At 39.9% G+C, this 13,638-nt stretch overlaps 1 protein-coding gene across 3 annotated transcripts in view; it reads left to right on the forward strand.

The window, feature by feature from the left end:
• The window catches only part of KLHL14 (kelch like family member 14), a 61,096-nt gene that overhangs the window by 3,533 nt on the left and 43,925 nt on the right, over window positions 1-13,638 (forward strand). For all 3 annotated transcript variants that reach the window (XR_009742554.1, XM_061448577.1, XM_061448576.1), the window contains one exon: window positions 13,378-13,499. Coding sequence is in view for 2 of the 3 variants with exons in the window: in XM_061448577.1 (XP_061304561.1) it covers window positions 13,378-13,499 (122 nt within the window). In the remaining variant the exon portion in view is untranslated. The remainder of the gene's footprint in view (window positions 1-13,377; window positions 13,500-13,638) is intronic.

Consider the following 13,638-nt stretch of genomic DNA (forward strand, 5'->3'; position numbering starts at 1 on the left):
TAAAATAACGTTTATACTTCATTTCATTCAATGAATAGAAAGATAATACCATTTTCCATTGGTATTATACAGTGGCACAGTAACGCAGAAATCAAAGCCCACTTTGTATTATTCAGCTTTTTAACTAATAGGTGGATATTATTAATGACTTAACAGCAGCTAGAAAAACTAGGATGTTATTAAATATTTTAGATAATATGCTCTGTTAGCATTAATGCAGAGGATTCTTTATATCTTCATATAATTGGTACCCTGATGCTTTAACTTTGGAAATGCTGTGCCTTCTTTCATTATCACTGGCTAGCTCGCTCTATTAGTGTTTTGTTGTGCTTATCACCTTGCTGTCTAACCAGTTCTCACTCATAACCTTACAGTAAGAAATAAATACCAGCATTTTGCAGTGCAAACTGTTTTTGAGACGCCACTGTTGTAGCTGGTGCATACCCTTTGCATTTCAATATTCAAAACTGTTGACTTTCAAAAATGCAAAACCCACCACTTCCTCCTTGGTCGAGGTGCTGCATTTGAGGCGGAGGAATGCCGGGGCTTGTGTCCTGGTGGATTGCTGAGATACCAGCCGGCTTGGTTCAGTGAAGATACCTTCCAGCTTCAGTGGTCCATGTCATTTGAAGGATATGTAGTGGTGTTCTGACCACTGAATGCTTACAAGTGTCATGGATGCTGCGAGAATCTGATACTCCTTGTGCTGGGAGCTGGCTTCCCCTGTAAGTGGGAGTGTACGCAAAAGGTTCCACTTTATGTAGACCTAAGTTTTGCTTACTTAATGACTTACAGGGGACTTCAAATACCACAAATACCATGGGGTTTATTTGCAATAGGTCTGCACATATGTGCAGACAGTGGCATTTCAGAGACCCTTAACCATAGTTAAGGTTCACCTTCTCAACTTTAATGTGTGTTTAATGACAGCGTCGTAACTAGTTTCTCTTGATTGGGTTCTTTGGTGGTGGTGAAATTAGACCAAAACCATTTGGATTTCTCTTATTTATGAGGAGGCATTAGAACTTACTCAAAATACTAAAATGTTGAAGAGAGATGCTGAAATGCTCTGTGATACAGGATGCGATTGGTATATTTTCGGTTTTGGTCATGGATAATATTCCTGGGAATTCATAAAGGTCACAAAGGCCCGTCTTTGAAACTTAATCACTTTAAGATTTCATCAGGCTGCCTAAATGTTCAGATGCCTTCTTAAACATGAATAAAGAAGTCATACACAAGACTAGAGATTTCCAGACACATCCTTCTTGTTACTCATAGTTTCTCTAAAAGTTGTAATTTGAACAGGTTGACATTCATTCAGTAAAATTTTATTGTAAGGAACAAAATCTTTAGAGTTCCTGAAGTTACTGATTTGCAGAAGGAAATCTTTAACAGCAAGGACTTTAAAACTTTGATTACCTCTTTTGTGAGCAACAGTGACCTTGGTAATTTGGAATTTAAAGTTTAATGAAAGGTCATTCATAAAATATTCACATGTCTTTAGGAAGAGATTAACTGTTCCTCTTGTGCAGCATAATACTTACTGCACAGTTTGGTGTGGGTTGGTGAGAAATAGAAGCAGCACAGTGGTGCAGCCACCTGCTTACTGTGTGTTGAAGAAATGAGGAGTATCACACTCAGAACCAGCTGATACCTTTTTTGCCTTTTCAAAAGAACATATGTTTTATTGTAATATACTGCTTAAAAAAACACGTGTACACATGCATATGTACATACCTGTTTCTGCACTATCACTTTGGAGTACTTTGAAACTGAGGCCACTTACATTTCTTAAAATAAGTACAATGGGAAGTTTTAACTGTGAAGTTAACACTGGTTATTTCTTTAAACTTGTTCTTTATGTGGTAAATCCCACGTGCTTGGTTTTCTGACAAACACAAGTTTTTACTGTTGTCAGGGCTGGAGGAAAGCAGTTTTGGATCATAAAACTAGTCTGTGTGGTGTGAGCAGGGTTGCTTAGAAAGTTTGTGCTACAGATGCAGAGCCTGCAGTGCAAGTGATACTGGGGGGCTAGTAGTTACCTGGGTTGTCTTTTGTGCCTCAGTGAAAAACACTGTTTACTTGCAGGGAGAGAAAATTTATTTTCCCTTGAAATTTCCTGAGAGAAGGTAATGCCTGAATGCCCTCAATCTGTAAAATTATGTTTCAAAGTACAGCAACTAGACAATCGTAGTTTAAGAAGTTGAGGAATGACGCTCCTGACTTGTGAACCTTGGCGTGAATACCGAGGTTCAGGACTTCACCACAGCAGGTGTGTGTTTTGGTTCTAATCTGGCACTTGATCAGGTGCTCTGCTCTAAGCTAAGTAATTCTGTTAACTCTGTGACAGTCACCTGCAGCAGGGCCTCAGCGCACAAACTGCTATCACTGACCGACTCTTGAGGCACAGTCAGTTTTGACATCAGTAGGAAAAATCCCAGTTGATTTCACCACCCATTGTGGTGACCCTGAGTGTTAGGCTTAAATGATGTTTGTCTGTCCCTGAGAGACGTAGGTACATCTGTGCTGTGTCATGTTGTCTGTAGTTCTGGGACTAAAATGAATTTAGATAGAGGAATGCTCTCCTTCCCGTTATTTATTTGACTGTCTGGACTTCACTGGAGTATTGAGTTGATTAAAATGTCTCTGTGCTTTATTTTGTAATATATTTTATATAATACACAGTATGTGTTTTCAATTTTTAAAAAGTTCTGGGTTAGAGCATTACCATGTTGCTGGGAAGAATGTCACTTTCAAAAATGAGTGAGCTAGTGAGAATTATTATTGCTCCCATGTTTACTTGCAACAATGAAAATGGTTAAAAACACATCACCTCTGTCAAACGCCTGGCTTTTTACTTTAATTTTGCTTGTGCTCATGCACAGTGTAGCTGTAGACAGAGAAAGGAGCATTATAGAAAAATACTTGCATTACAGCGCTTATTGTTAAATGATTTACCTAAATATTGTTGCCTTTTTGTAGAACATTGCTCTGATTTTATGGTTTCACTCGCCTGTAACTATTTAGAATGACTTGTGTTCCAGACAGATATGAGAAGGAAGGCAGGGTAGGAGGAAGCATCCCCTTGTGGCCTGGGAGTTTGTTGGGTGCAGGACATAACGCAGCTCTTCTCATTTGGGCTGGTCAGCTGCTTCCAGGATTTGCAGGCACAACTGCATCAGGTACCTGAAGGCAGAGGGGAATGAAGAAAGTAAAGCTGGGAGAGAGCGGAAGATGCAGAAAAACAAAGGAATTGAGATACCCCAAGGGAGAAACAGGACACAAGTAGCGGAAGCAAAGCAATACAAAGGAGGGGAAAGGAGAGAGTAGGACAGATTTAAGGGGACAAAAGTGAAAGAATAGAATAACAGACAGGAAAGGAGACAAGGAAAACAAAAAAGACCCTGGCAAATAAAAAGAAGAAAGGGAATGAAACAAAAGGGAAAAAAAAAAACCCTAATTCTTATCAGAAACAGCATCTGTTGTCAATAACAGATGAGTATTTCGGTGTCTGGAAAAGCTATTTCAGATGTGGGGGAAGAAAAATGGACAGGGGTCAACCAGCTGATGGAGATGGGAAAGGTCATAGGCAGGAAATATGGAATTAAAGAGAAAGAGAGAAAGGAGGAAAATAAGAGGTAATTAGGCTAAGCCTGACCATGCTGTTTTCTGGGTTCAGTGAAGTCCCAGCATGTTCAGACCTAGCTGTTTTTCTGTAGTTCTTGCTCCCTGGACTACTAGACTTTGGGGAGATTAGAAGAGATTCTGGTCCTGATAAAGCTAACTGTAGAGATTTTTATTTTAATTCAGTTTCAGTGGGGAGAGAATGTCATCCACGCTGCTTAGTGTTAGTGGATGCCACTTAGTGGAAGTGGCAGCAAGTTAAACAATGATAGGTGATGAAGATGATATGGCCAGTTTTCACTCAGTAGGAAGGTGGTAAATGTTGTTGAAGAAGGAAAACGTAAACTGCTAAGTAGCATCAAACAAGAGCATTTATGTGGAAGACTTCTGTACCCAGTCTGGTTTACTTTCTGCAGAGATTAAAAATTTGAAGAAACTGGTTACATCCCTTGGTAATTAAATAGTTTCCTTCTTGAACACACTATTTTGTCTACAAACCTCACAGACTGTAGTTCAATTTGACCTAATTTTCAATTGAAATTTTTGTAATATCTCAGTAGGACTTGTTTGATGGCTGTATAAGGATTTGCATGTTTTTTTTCACTGAAATACATTGTTGTGTGTTCTGGTAATGGCTACCTGCCTGTCCCTTTGTGACCCTGACACCAATATTTGGATTTTCAGCTAATATTCATACTCAGGGTTAATTGGAAGTGAGAAATATTTCAGACCCCAATTGACATTGAAATAAACATACTTTGAAATATATCTTAATTATTAACATTTGCATTGTGGTGTAGATGAAGTGAATATAAGGCCCTGGTTTACTTTAGATCAGGTCTGACATGTCTGAATTAATATTTGGAAATTGTACCTGTCAGGACTCTCAGGTGAGCTGCAGAAGGGAGAGTGACACAGTAGAGGCTGTGGGGAAATGAACCACAGACTTGTAGTCAGTTTAATCCTAGTTAGTCTCAGCTACTTGCCTTGTTTGCCATATGTGCCTACCTGAGCTTCACCTCCACCTGTCCCTTCTCTTGAATCCTCTGCTGCTATGGCCTCTGCCCCCCCAGTGCCCCTTTCTGCCAGGCTTCCTACCTCACACTCCAATGCTGACTGCTCTGGATCTCTCGTCTCTCCAGATCCATGCTGAAGCTGGCTGGGATGTGCTGCTCCATAGCTTTCTGACACTCTGCCCCTTTTAGCACTTGAAGCAGCTTCAAGTATCTGCATCTCCAAACTCGTTTTCCAAGAAGGAAAATCTTTCACTGAATTTCAAGCCTCTTTGTTCTATAGGGAAAACTAAGTTAAAATAAACAAACAAAAAAATTACCAAGCCACTCAAACTAAGAGCAAAGAGCCTGTGAAAATGGGAACTTCATTCTCTAATTCTGTACTTTAGCAAAAATGCCCATTTCTACCACCTGCAACTGTCTGTGCAGGTCATTTACAAATCCTGTTGGTCCCTAAAAGAACAGGTCTGTCTCCCATGAGACATGCCTGTGCTAGTCTTGCCCGTGCTTTGCTAGCGCAATTCAGGACTTTTCTGTCAGAGAGCATAGGTCACACAGGTGGTGCACTTTGTGGCCTGGTGTCACTTCAGTTTTTTCCCTGTAGCAGGAGAATATGGAGGTTCTAGGTCTGTAACTGCTGAGCAGTAAATGGAACAGAGCTGTGATGGTGTGATTGTTTGGATTTGTACTTGAAGAGAAAGTATATTGAGCCTTGGAGGCAAGGGGAGTGAGGAAAGCAAACATAGACCACAAAATCAGCAGAAAGTAGTCTGCCGGGAAAAATAGCTTTGGTTCTATTAAGCTCACATTATGGAAAAAATCCTCATAATCTGTAAAAACACCACTTTTTCTTTTCAGACAGCTCCATGTTTTAAAAATCAGAGCAGCTTTCTAAATCAGGCTGAAGTTTGTTATTACCCTTTGCACAACATGTCCTGAAAAGAATGAGCAGGGAAGTTAATAGGAATCCTGAGTGAAAGTTTTGAGCTAGATTCCAGTGCTCCATAAACAGCTCTGTTGTTGATTTTGTTGAAGCAGATCCTGAGTGGTATTGCAGGTTTACCAAAGGACCACCTAAAGAAATTAAAGAATGTCATGAGTTGAAATTCATTAGTAGATACTTCCTGGCATCATTTCTAATATTTGCTGCCTCCCTGAAATATTCTTTAAGGATCGTCATGCCTCGTACTTAGTAGTCGACACTTCTTGCCATGTTCTTGGAAAGCAGACAATAAACTTCGAGCAAGTATTATCAGCTGCCAAGTTCAATGGAAACAGACGGTTTGCAGTGAAGCTGGAAGTAAATAGAAGTTGGTGCCACAGTTGGTTCTTCCTGCCTTCCCCTGACTGCTGCCTCCCTTCAGACAAAAAACCCCAACCAAATATTGGAAAAGGTAACTAGTCATAAGCGGAAATTTGCATTTCTGCCCCTCAGCTTCCTAAGGAGGAGCCTCAGCTGGGGAGAGCACAGCCTCTGATGCAGAGAGCTCCTGCCATCATGGACATCTGATACAGAATCAGACAAAAAAAAGGACCTTACTGACTTTTCACAGTCTGAAAATCAAAAAGAAGAGTTGATTGAAACTTCCTAAGGGAAAAATGAGGATTTGAGTACCCTGAAGCATTCTGCAAACATTTAAATTTTACCACCTCTCTTGAAAACAGCAACAACAAAAAAACAGGCAGAAAAGGAGGTAGGGAAGGGAAAGCAAATTGCAAAAGAAAAAAAAAAAAAAGAAAAGGTAAAATAGCTTTGACATTTTCCTTATTTTTGTTTTTGAAAGTATTCAGGATCAAGGAAATTTCTTTAAGGCATTTCAGAACTTCCAACAATACGGAAAATCAGTTGTTTTTATAGTTTTGCCAGTAAGATTGGTGACACATGGGGGTTTGGGACTTCTTTACCAGTAGAAGTTTAGCTAGTAAAATTCATTTTATTCAAATCCCTTAGAATGCTTCAGATAGTCACTGTGTGGCTAGTAAGAATATCTTTAGCATTCAGATCTCAGTGAATTTAGCGGCTTGTGTTCAAATGATCTATTTGTATAGATATTATCACTATACAAGTACTATTCATGATCTCACGTAGGCAACACATGTATTAAAGTCTGTTTCAAGGTAAGGAACAACAGTTTGGTGTACCAATACAGCAACCTTGGCAAGATTCCATATGGGAAAGCTATTGAGCATTTTTTCTGGGGAATTGTACCAGTCTCCAGTCAACAAGAAGAATAAGCTGGCAATACAGGGAGACAGATGAGAAGGACATTTCTATGTGTTCCTCCCAAAGGAACGCTGATGGTAAATGCCACTTTCCCAGGGTACTTGCCCACCCCTAAGCTACGTGTTAGCTCAGAGGCTCTTCTTGCAAAAGGAAGGGGCATTCAGTTTAAAAAACTTCCAGCTAAAAAAATACTGCAGCTCTTCAAGATTTGCTTAGGGACTGTGCTAAACTAGTAACAGCAGTGGGGTTGGATTCATAAAGAAAAATCAGTTTTTCCAAGTAGACTTTAAGTTATTTTAATAGGGAGATGAGAAACTGGCAGTTGTAGAAATAGAGGAAACTTTTAACTTCTCAGGTAACTTTGCAACAGTTAAGTGTGGCCTGTCAGACAAAAGGATTCACTTACCCTTAGACGTCTGCTTTTTAGATAGACAAAAAGGAAAGGTTGTTGTTGGAGCAAACAGTGAGTTTAATTTTTTTTAATGTTCATTTATTTAAAAAAGAGTGCACTGGGGGGGGGGAAATCGAATCAATTCAGAGGACAAAACCAAGACAGTGTCTGCATCAAATCATTCCCGGCTTAGTGTTTCTGTTCCTAAACTTCAGTCTGTCAGTGGTCAGCAACACGTACTAAATGAGCAGGAGAGAAAGTGTGTCCTGGGCATCACTGAAGCCCTTCAGTGAATGCTATGGTGTGGTCTGCTGCAATGAAGACTTGTACTCAGGGCCTTCTGCTAAGCATGGGAATGAAAAAGATGAAAAGCAAAATCTGCATGGCGCTAAAATGAATTATAAGACTGATTTTCAGGTACAGCATAAACAGAAATTCTTTTCACATTCTTTCAGTTGTGCCTTGGGTGTGCCTTGGAAGAGTCAGAAAAAATCAATTAATAAAGCATCATTCATACATTCTGCGTGTTTTTGAATGTATTTTGAACCTAAGAGATGAATAATTTCTTCATCATAATTTACAGAAGACCTCAGCATGCTTTAGGTTTTGATACAATTGAAATACTCTTTCAGGTCTGTAAGGTCTTTAAGGCCCATAAGGAGAAGAATATTCCTGGTGGGCCAGAGGTGTAGCAGAAGCCTGATCTGCAGGACTTCTGATGGCTGTGAGAGCTCAGTTCTTCCCCTGGCAGTATTGTAGGGTTAGGAAGAGATTCTGGATGCCTATTCACCTGCAGGTTGTGGTGTTCGTTAATTCATCCTATGCGATAGCAAAACCTCACAAAATCTCTCCATCCAAAATAAATTTTACATTGTATTTTATGTCTTTCATCAAGTTCATAGTTGAACTGCCACATAATGGTATTTTCTGTCTATTAAACACATGTTACTAATCATGGCTATCTTTGCAGTCAGCTGTGGCCAAAATCCATTGAAATAAGCAGTTTTCATATGACACTTCTGTTGCACTGAAATGCCTATCCAGGATCAGGGAAGGTAGTTGTCGCAGATCTCATCACGTGTTCTGTGATGGCAGAACAGTTCCTTCAGTCACAGGCAAATGGGTGCCTGCAGCATCAGTTCAAAGGTGCAGACTGCAACTAGAGTCTCCGTTACATTTTTGTTGGACACAGCACTCCTTCAGGTGCCTTTTTACAAGAAAAAGGTTGCTAAGGACTGGCCTAGTTTCTGAAGATTAAATTAAGTCTTTACAGCTAACAAACAAAAGGTCTGTAACTGAAATGCTGATTGGGAAGGTGTATTTATCTCTGTGTATTACCTTGAGGTTGGTATCTAAACCTCACTGAAATATTTTGTTTCTGCTTCAGGTTAATACAGCCACTATTTCAGAGATTCTTGCTACTTGTTTCATGCCTCCAGTTTCTCAATCCTTCGATATAACCAGATTTGTGGTTGTAATTAAATGTCACCACCCACTCACCTGCTCTTGCTGGACCAGGGCTGGTCTTCTGCCTGGGTTTAATTGTGCCTGAATTCAGTGAGGAAATACCTGAAGTTCAGTTTGGCTTTTTGCTGTGTTTAAGGTCAGCACTCAAGCAGGAGCAAGGCATTCCATCTCTGTGAGGTCCTTGGTGTGAAAAGCCACCTGGCTCGCTCCGTACTCAAAGTGATAGCACATATTAAAAGAGAATTAACATTCCAGGTTTTTGGTTCTATTATAACCCTGAGAAAGGTATAGTTGGATAGTTGGGGGGGGGGGGGGATGTTATTTTTTGTGGATTTTTTTTTTAACTGATGACTATGATCTAAGGTGCAGTTTTTCTTTCTGATGTGTAACACTACACCAAGTGTGTTAAGAACCACAGGATTGCCATTTCATTGTTGCGTTCTTTCCGTTTCTTTGTGTTTGCTAATGCAGAGAGAGAAGCCTTACTGCATTGTTTAAAAAACTGGAAGAGTCTGGAGCAAACCTGTTGTTGTTGGGGCTAGTTTTCTTGCCAGCCTTAGTAGAATGAACTTCTACTAACTGCCCAGATAAGAAAAGACCATCAGTGCAAGACTGATGGATATGCTAACAAAGAAAAACAATGTTCAAGAATAATATTTCCCATTCATGTGTTTTCTATTAACACAAAGTTAATGGAAAGGTTTCGAAAGAGCTTTGGGTGGGAGTGATTATCAGGAGTACTGAGGTCTGTTACTGTCATTTCTACTGCTTCCTTGTGAGTTGATAAACTCTCCTCAGCTCAGCATTTTGCCCTGTGTATTCATGGTTAGTTTAGACTACAGACTCATAACCTGAGTTTTAGCCTGATGCACATCTGCTGCTAGCTTTGAAGTGAGTAGGATTTAGGTATGTTGATGGGTATTCAGCATCTCTGAAAATGAATCCGCGTATATGAGTGCTCTAATTCCTAGGTTTGTGTGCCTGAAGGAAATGATACAAGTTTGAAAATGTTGACTTTAAAACGTAGTTTGATTTCCAGTCTTGTAAGTAGACAAAATAAACTTCACACCACATGAGGTACCCAGGGACTTAATTAAGGTGAATTAAGTGTTTTAAAATCTTTGCAGGACGGAAACTGCGAAGTGTGTGCAGAATAATAGAACACATGTGTGTTCATCAATGAGAAACAGAGTTTTGGAATCTAGGTATAAGAAATGCCTTTTGGGTAAGGTATGGATATATTTGTCTTAGCTTTTTGCCATGACATCAGCCAGCCTGGTCATGATTAACATTATTTTAGCCTTCCCTGACCAGGGCCCACTATTGTTAATTGAACACAACATGATCATAACAGCCTTGCTAGGGACATTGTGGACTACAGTATGTAACTGAATAGTATATTACATTGCAAAATAAGGACTATGAAAAGAGAGTGTTTCAGATACAGTGTAGAGCGTTTCACATGGTAATCTTGAGTTATCCAAATAGTAAATGCGTAATAATGACAGAAAGAGAGAAACTTTATCTTGTTAAGGTATTACATGTTTTTAAATCCTACCTTCATTGTAGTGTTTCAGTAAATTACATTTTTATTAATATTTGGAAAAGTCTTCTGCATATGAGTAGTGATCAGTTCCATGTCTTTCATATTTCAAAATGTATTTGAAGATTTTAACAGTACTGCTCAGTGCAATATGAAACACAAAAATAATGTAATAAAGAATTACGTTTCTTTTTGAAAACCTAAAATGTAGTGATTCACACCAAAACTTAAAAAGCAGAACTAGCTCAAAGAAAACACATCAGTTTAAAACATGCATATCTTTAGTCACTGTATTATCTTAACTTGGTTCACTGGAAGAGTTCTCAATACAGATGAATTAGATACTTTGAGTAAAAGAACTCCTCTCTTCTTTGCCATGTGAGAGTCCCCTGTGCTTTTGTAGAGACTGTGCTGGCTATTAAGTTCTTATGAAGCTTTCATTACGGGCTTATAAGCGTTCATGCTACTTTCCATTTTAAACACGTAAAAACACTAAATATTTTTTAAACATTCCCATATAGCAGTGCTGCTCCTTCTCAAGAAACAGTTCTCTGATTGTTTAGCTGAAAAAGTAATGTTAAGGATAGTTGCAGCTGCCAGAGTCTGGAAACTCAGAGTCATATCTCACATTTCATTCTTCACCTTAACTATTGAGCCTTGGCCATTCATTGGTTTTTCACAGTGCTTTGGAGTTAGAAGGGAGTTTTACAGATGAAAGATGAAAATCAAAATAAACTCCTTTATCAAGTAAACCTTGCAAGGGCATTCTAGATTTTGCAATATACAAGGAGTTGATTGTCATATAACATACAGCACAAGAGGGTTGGAATAAACAATTTATTCTCTATCGTTAGCGATGGCCATGCATAACTGACTTACGGCTCTGGTTTGCTCTGCCACTTGTTACATGTGCAGTCATCCCTAACTCGTACCAAAAATAGTTTTACTCCTGTGTTGCATAGTTTTTACCAAATTTTCTCTCATTAAAAACTTTACTGGGGAGATTGAATGTTTCAAGTTGCTGGCAATTCCTATGAAAGCTTTCCCCAGAGTTTGGTCTCTCCGAGTGGAGCCTGTGCCAACAGTGATCCTGTGGTGGCTCCCGATATCCTACACAGATACAGTTAGGTGTAGGTGACAATCATTGTTTGACAGTACATAGGAGGTTCAGTGCAGAGGTCAAAGGCTGGCTTGTCAGAAAGACTGAAGGACCACAGGGGCTTCCCCCAAGTCGGGAGCGAAGCAGGGGCATAGAATAAAGTGGGACAGTGTCACTGCCTCTGGGGTGTAGTTCCTGTCTCTGCAGTAAGGGGTTTATTTCTTAACGCTGTCAATTCAGGACCTTCCCTGAACCCTGAATCCATTTAAAAACAATCAAGGCCTTCTGCCAGGTAATTCCCTGGCCATCCTTGTGATAGATGTATCTGCAGTCTGTAGCTGTCTTTTGAAAAGCCATTTGAAAGGTTTTATCCTGGAGCATCATATGGCTCAAGCCTTTAGCTGCGTGCTGCCTTCCTGGAGGAGGTTCCTTTTGAGTAGTGCATGTCTGCAGCACAGCCTAGTTCATTTTGCCCAAAATTCTCAAGAGGAAATGCAGTCCTGATACAAATGTAAATCAGTGGGCCCCCAACACTCATTCTAGGTAGTAGCTGAAGCTAAGCCACTGGTGTGCCTCAATAGTAGAGCACTCACCGCCACAGTGCACCACTGAGATTGGAGCACTTGGGTGACAGATTGAGCCTACCACATGCAGTTGTGGTGGTGGGCTTTGGTTCGTGCAGTCTGTACCTTTCTTGGCCAGGAACGTTTGCTGAAGACTGACATGAAGATAGCTACAGTGATGTTGTGGTTTGGTGAACAGTGCTGTTTGCCAAGGGTGCTTTCCATCAAACATGCTCCTCCAGCACATTCATTTGTATCAATGCATGCTACTGAGCTACATCACCTTCCTACTTAAACAGGAACGTTTTGAGCATAGACCTTTATCGCAGTGTTAACCACACCCAAGCTCGCTATAACTGATGAAAGTTCAATTATATGCAAAGTGACTATTAAAGCATCAGGGCTCATCTGGGGGTCTGGGCCTCCCCTCCCCTTTTCACTTACAATTCTGCTAAATCCCTTAATGTTGCGAAGAAATCGTACATTCATCAGGTGGAGCATTGGAGGCCAGGGTGCAGATAATCGCTTTTACTGCATGAGACATTGCAGTCCTGTTCTTAAGAACTGCCAGGCAGATTGGGAATCACGGTCACGGTTAATAGCAGCGAATTGCCAGCTCTTGATGGGTGGGTAGTCACTCCTTTCAGTGGTTGCCCCCTGGGGGAGAAGGTAGAAAAACAGAGGGAGGGAATTAGAGTGACTTTGCACAGTTGAGCAGGTTCATGCCGCTGGATCAGTGGCAAGCATTGGCAGGGCTCCACTCTGGGGAGGCTCACAACAACATCACAGTCTCATTTTTACCAATTGGTGTTGCTATAGCCAGTGGTGCACAGGGGGAGAGCAAAGAGAAGGGGGGGAGTCAGGGAGGAGAGTGAAAGCCGGAGTCTGGACTAAATTAAACAAACAAAAGTAGTTGTAAGTAGCATTTAACCCATAACCATTAGCCCAGTGCTGCTAATTGTACTAAACTATATATCTGAAGTTCAGTGTGTGATTAAAGAGTTGGCTCACAAACTCTCTGCATAACCTTAATTTTTTCAAGGTTCTTTGAGTGTAGAATGGCTTATAATAATGATTTTGACTAATACGATTTTTGACATGCAACTTTAATGCTTAACCTTAGTACAACTCCAGAGCATTTCATGTGTATTCAGCTGTAAAGAGTGATGATTTAAAGGGATAATATAAGAAAAAGGTCGTTCTAGAATGAACCTCTAACAAATTGCATAAAGGAAGCTTATTACTCCATGAGTAGAGAGATATGCAGCTTTTCTGATCATTTTTCTGCTTGGTTCAAAAGATTGTTGAGACATGATGGGGAAAAGAAACACAAAAAATGAAACAGAAAACTGCAAGCAGTGAACATTCTTTTGATGGTGATGATTTTGTTGCCACTAAAAATACTTCTTAGTAATGCGGTTGTTCATCTTTCCTCTTGTTTTGGGTGAAGAATTCGTTCCAATAAGAAAATGCTGTTACTGGTTGGAGGATTGCCTCCTGGACCTGACCGGCTACCCAGCAATTTGGTTCAGTATTATGATGATGAAAAGAAGACGTGGAAAATACTGACAAGTAAGTGGTTTATTTTTTGTACAGTTGTCTTGATGAATTTAAAAACATGGTTAATCAAATTAGACACTTTATTGATTTGTTTCTCTTCAGAGATTTGTTTATGTATCACAAGGGGCTTCACAATGGAGCAATAAATTGA

The sequence above is a fragment of the Pezoporus flaviventris genome, unplaced genomic scaffold (genome assembly GCF_033815535.1).
Source record: "Pezoporus flaviventris isolate CSIRO_AGI_PZ_B2104156 unplaced genomic scaffold, CSIRO_AGI_Pfla_v1 ptg000007l, whole genome shotgun sequence".
Taxonomy (NCBI): Eukaryota; Metazoa; Chordata; class Aves; order Psittaciformes; family Psittacidae; genus Pezoporus; species Pezoporus flaviventris.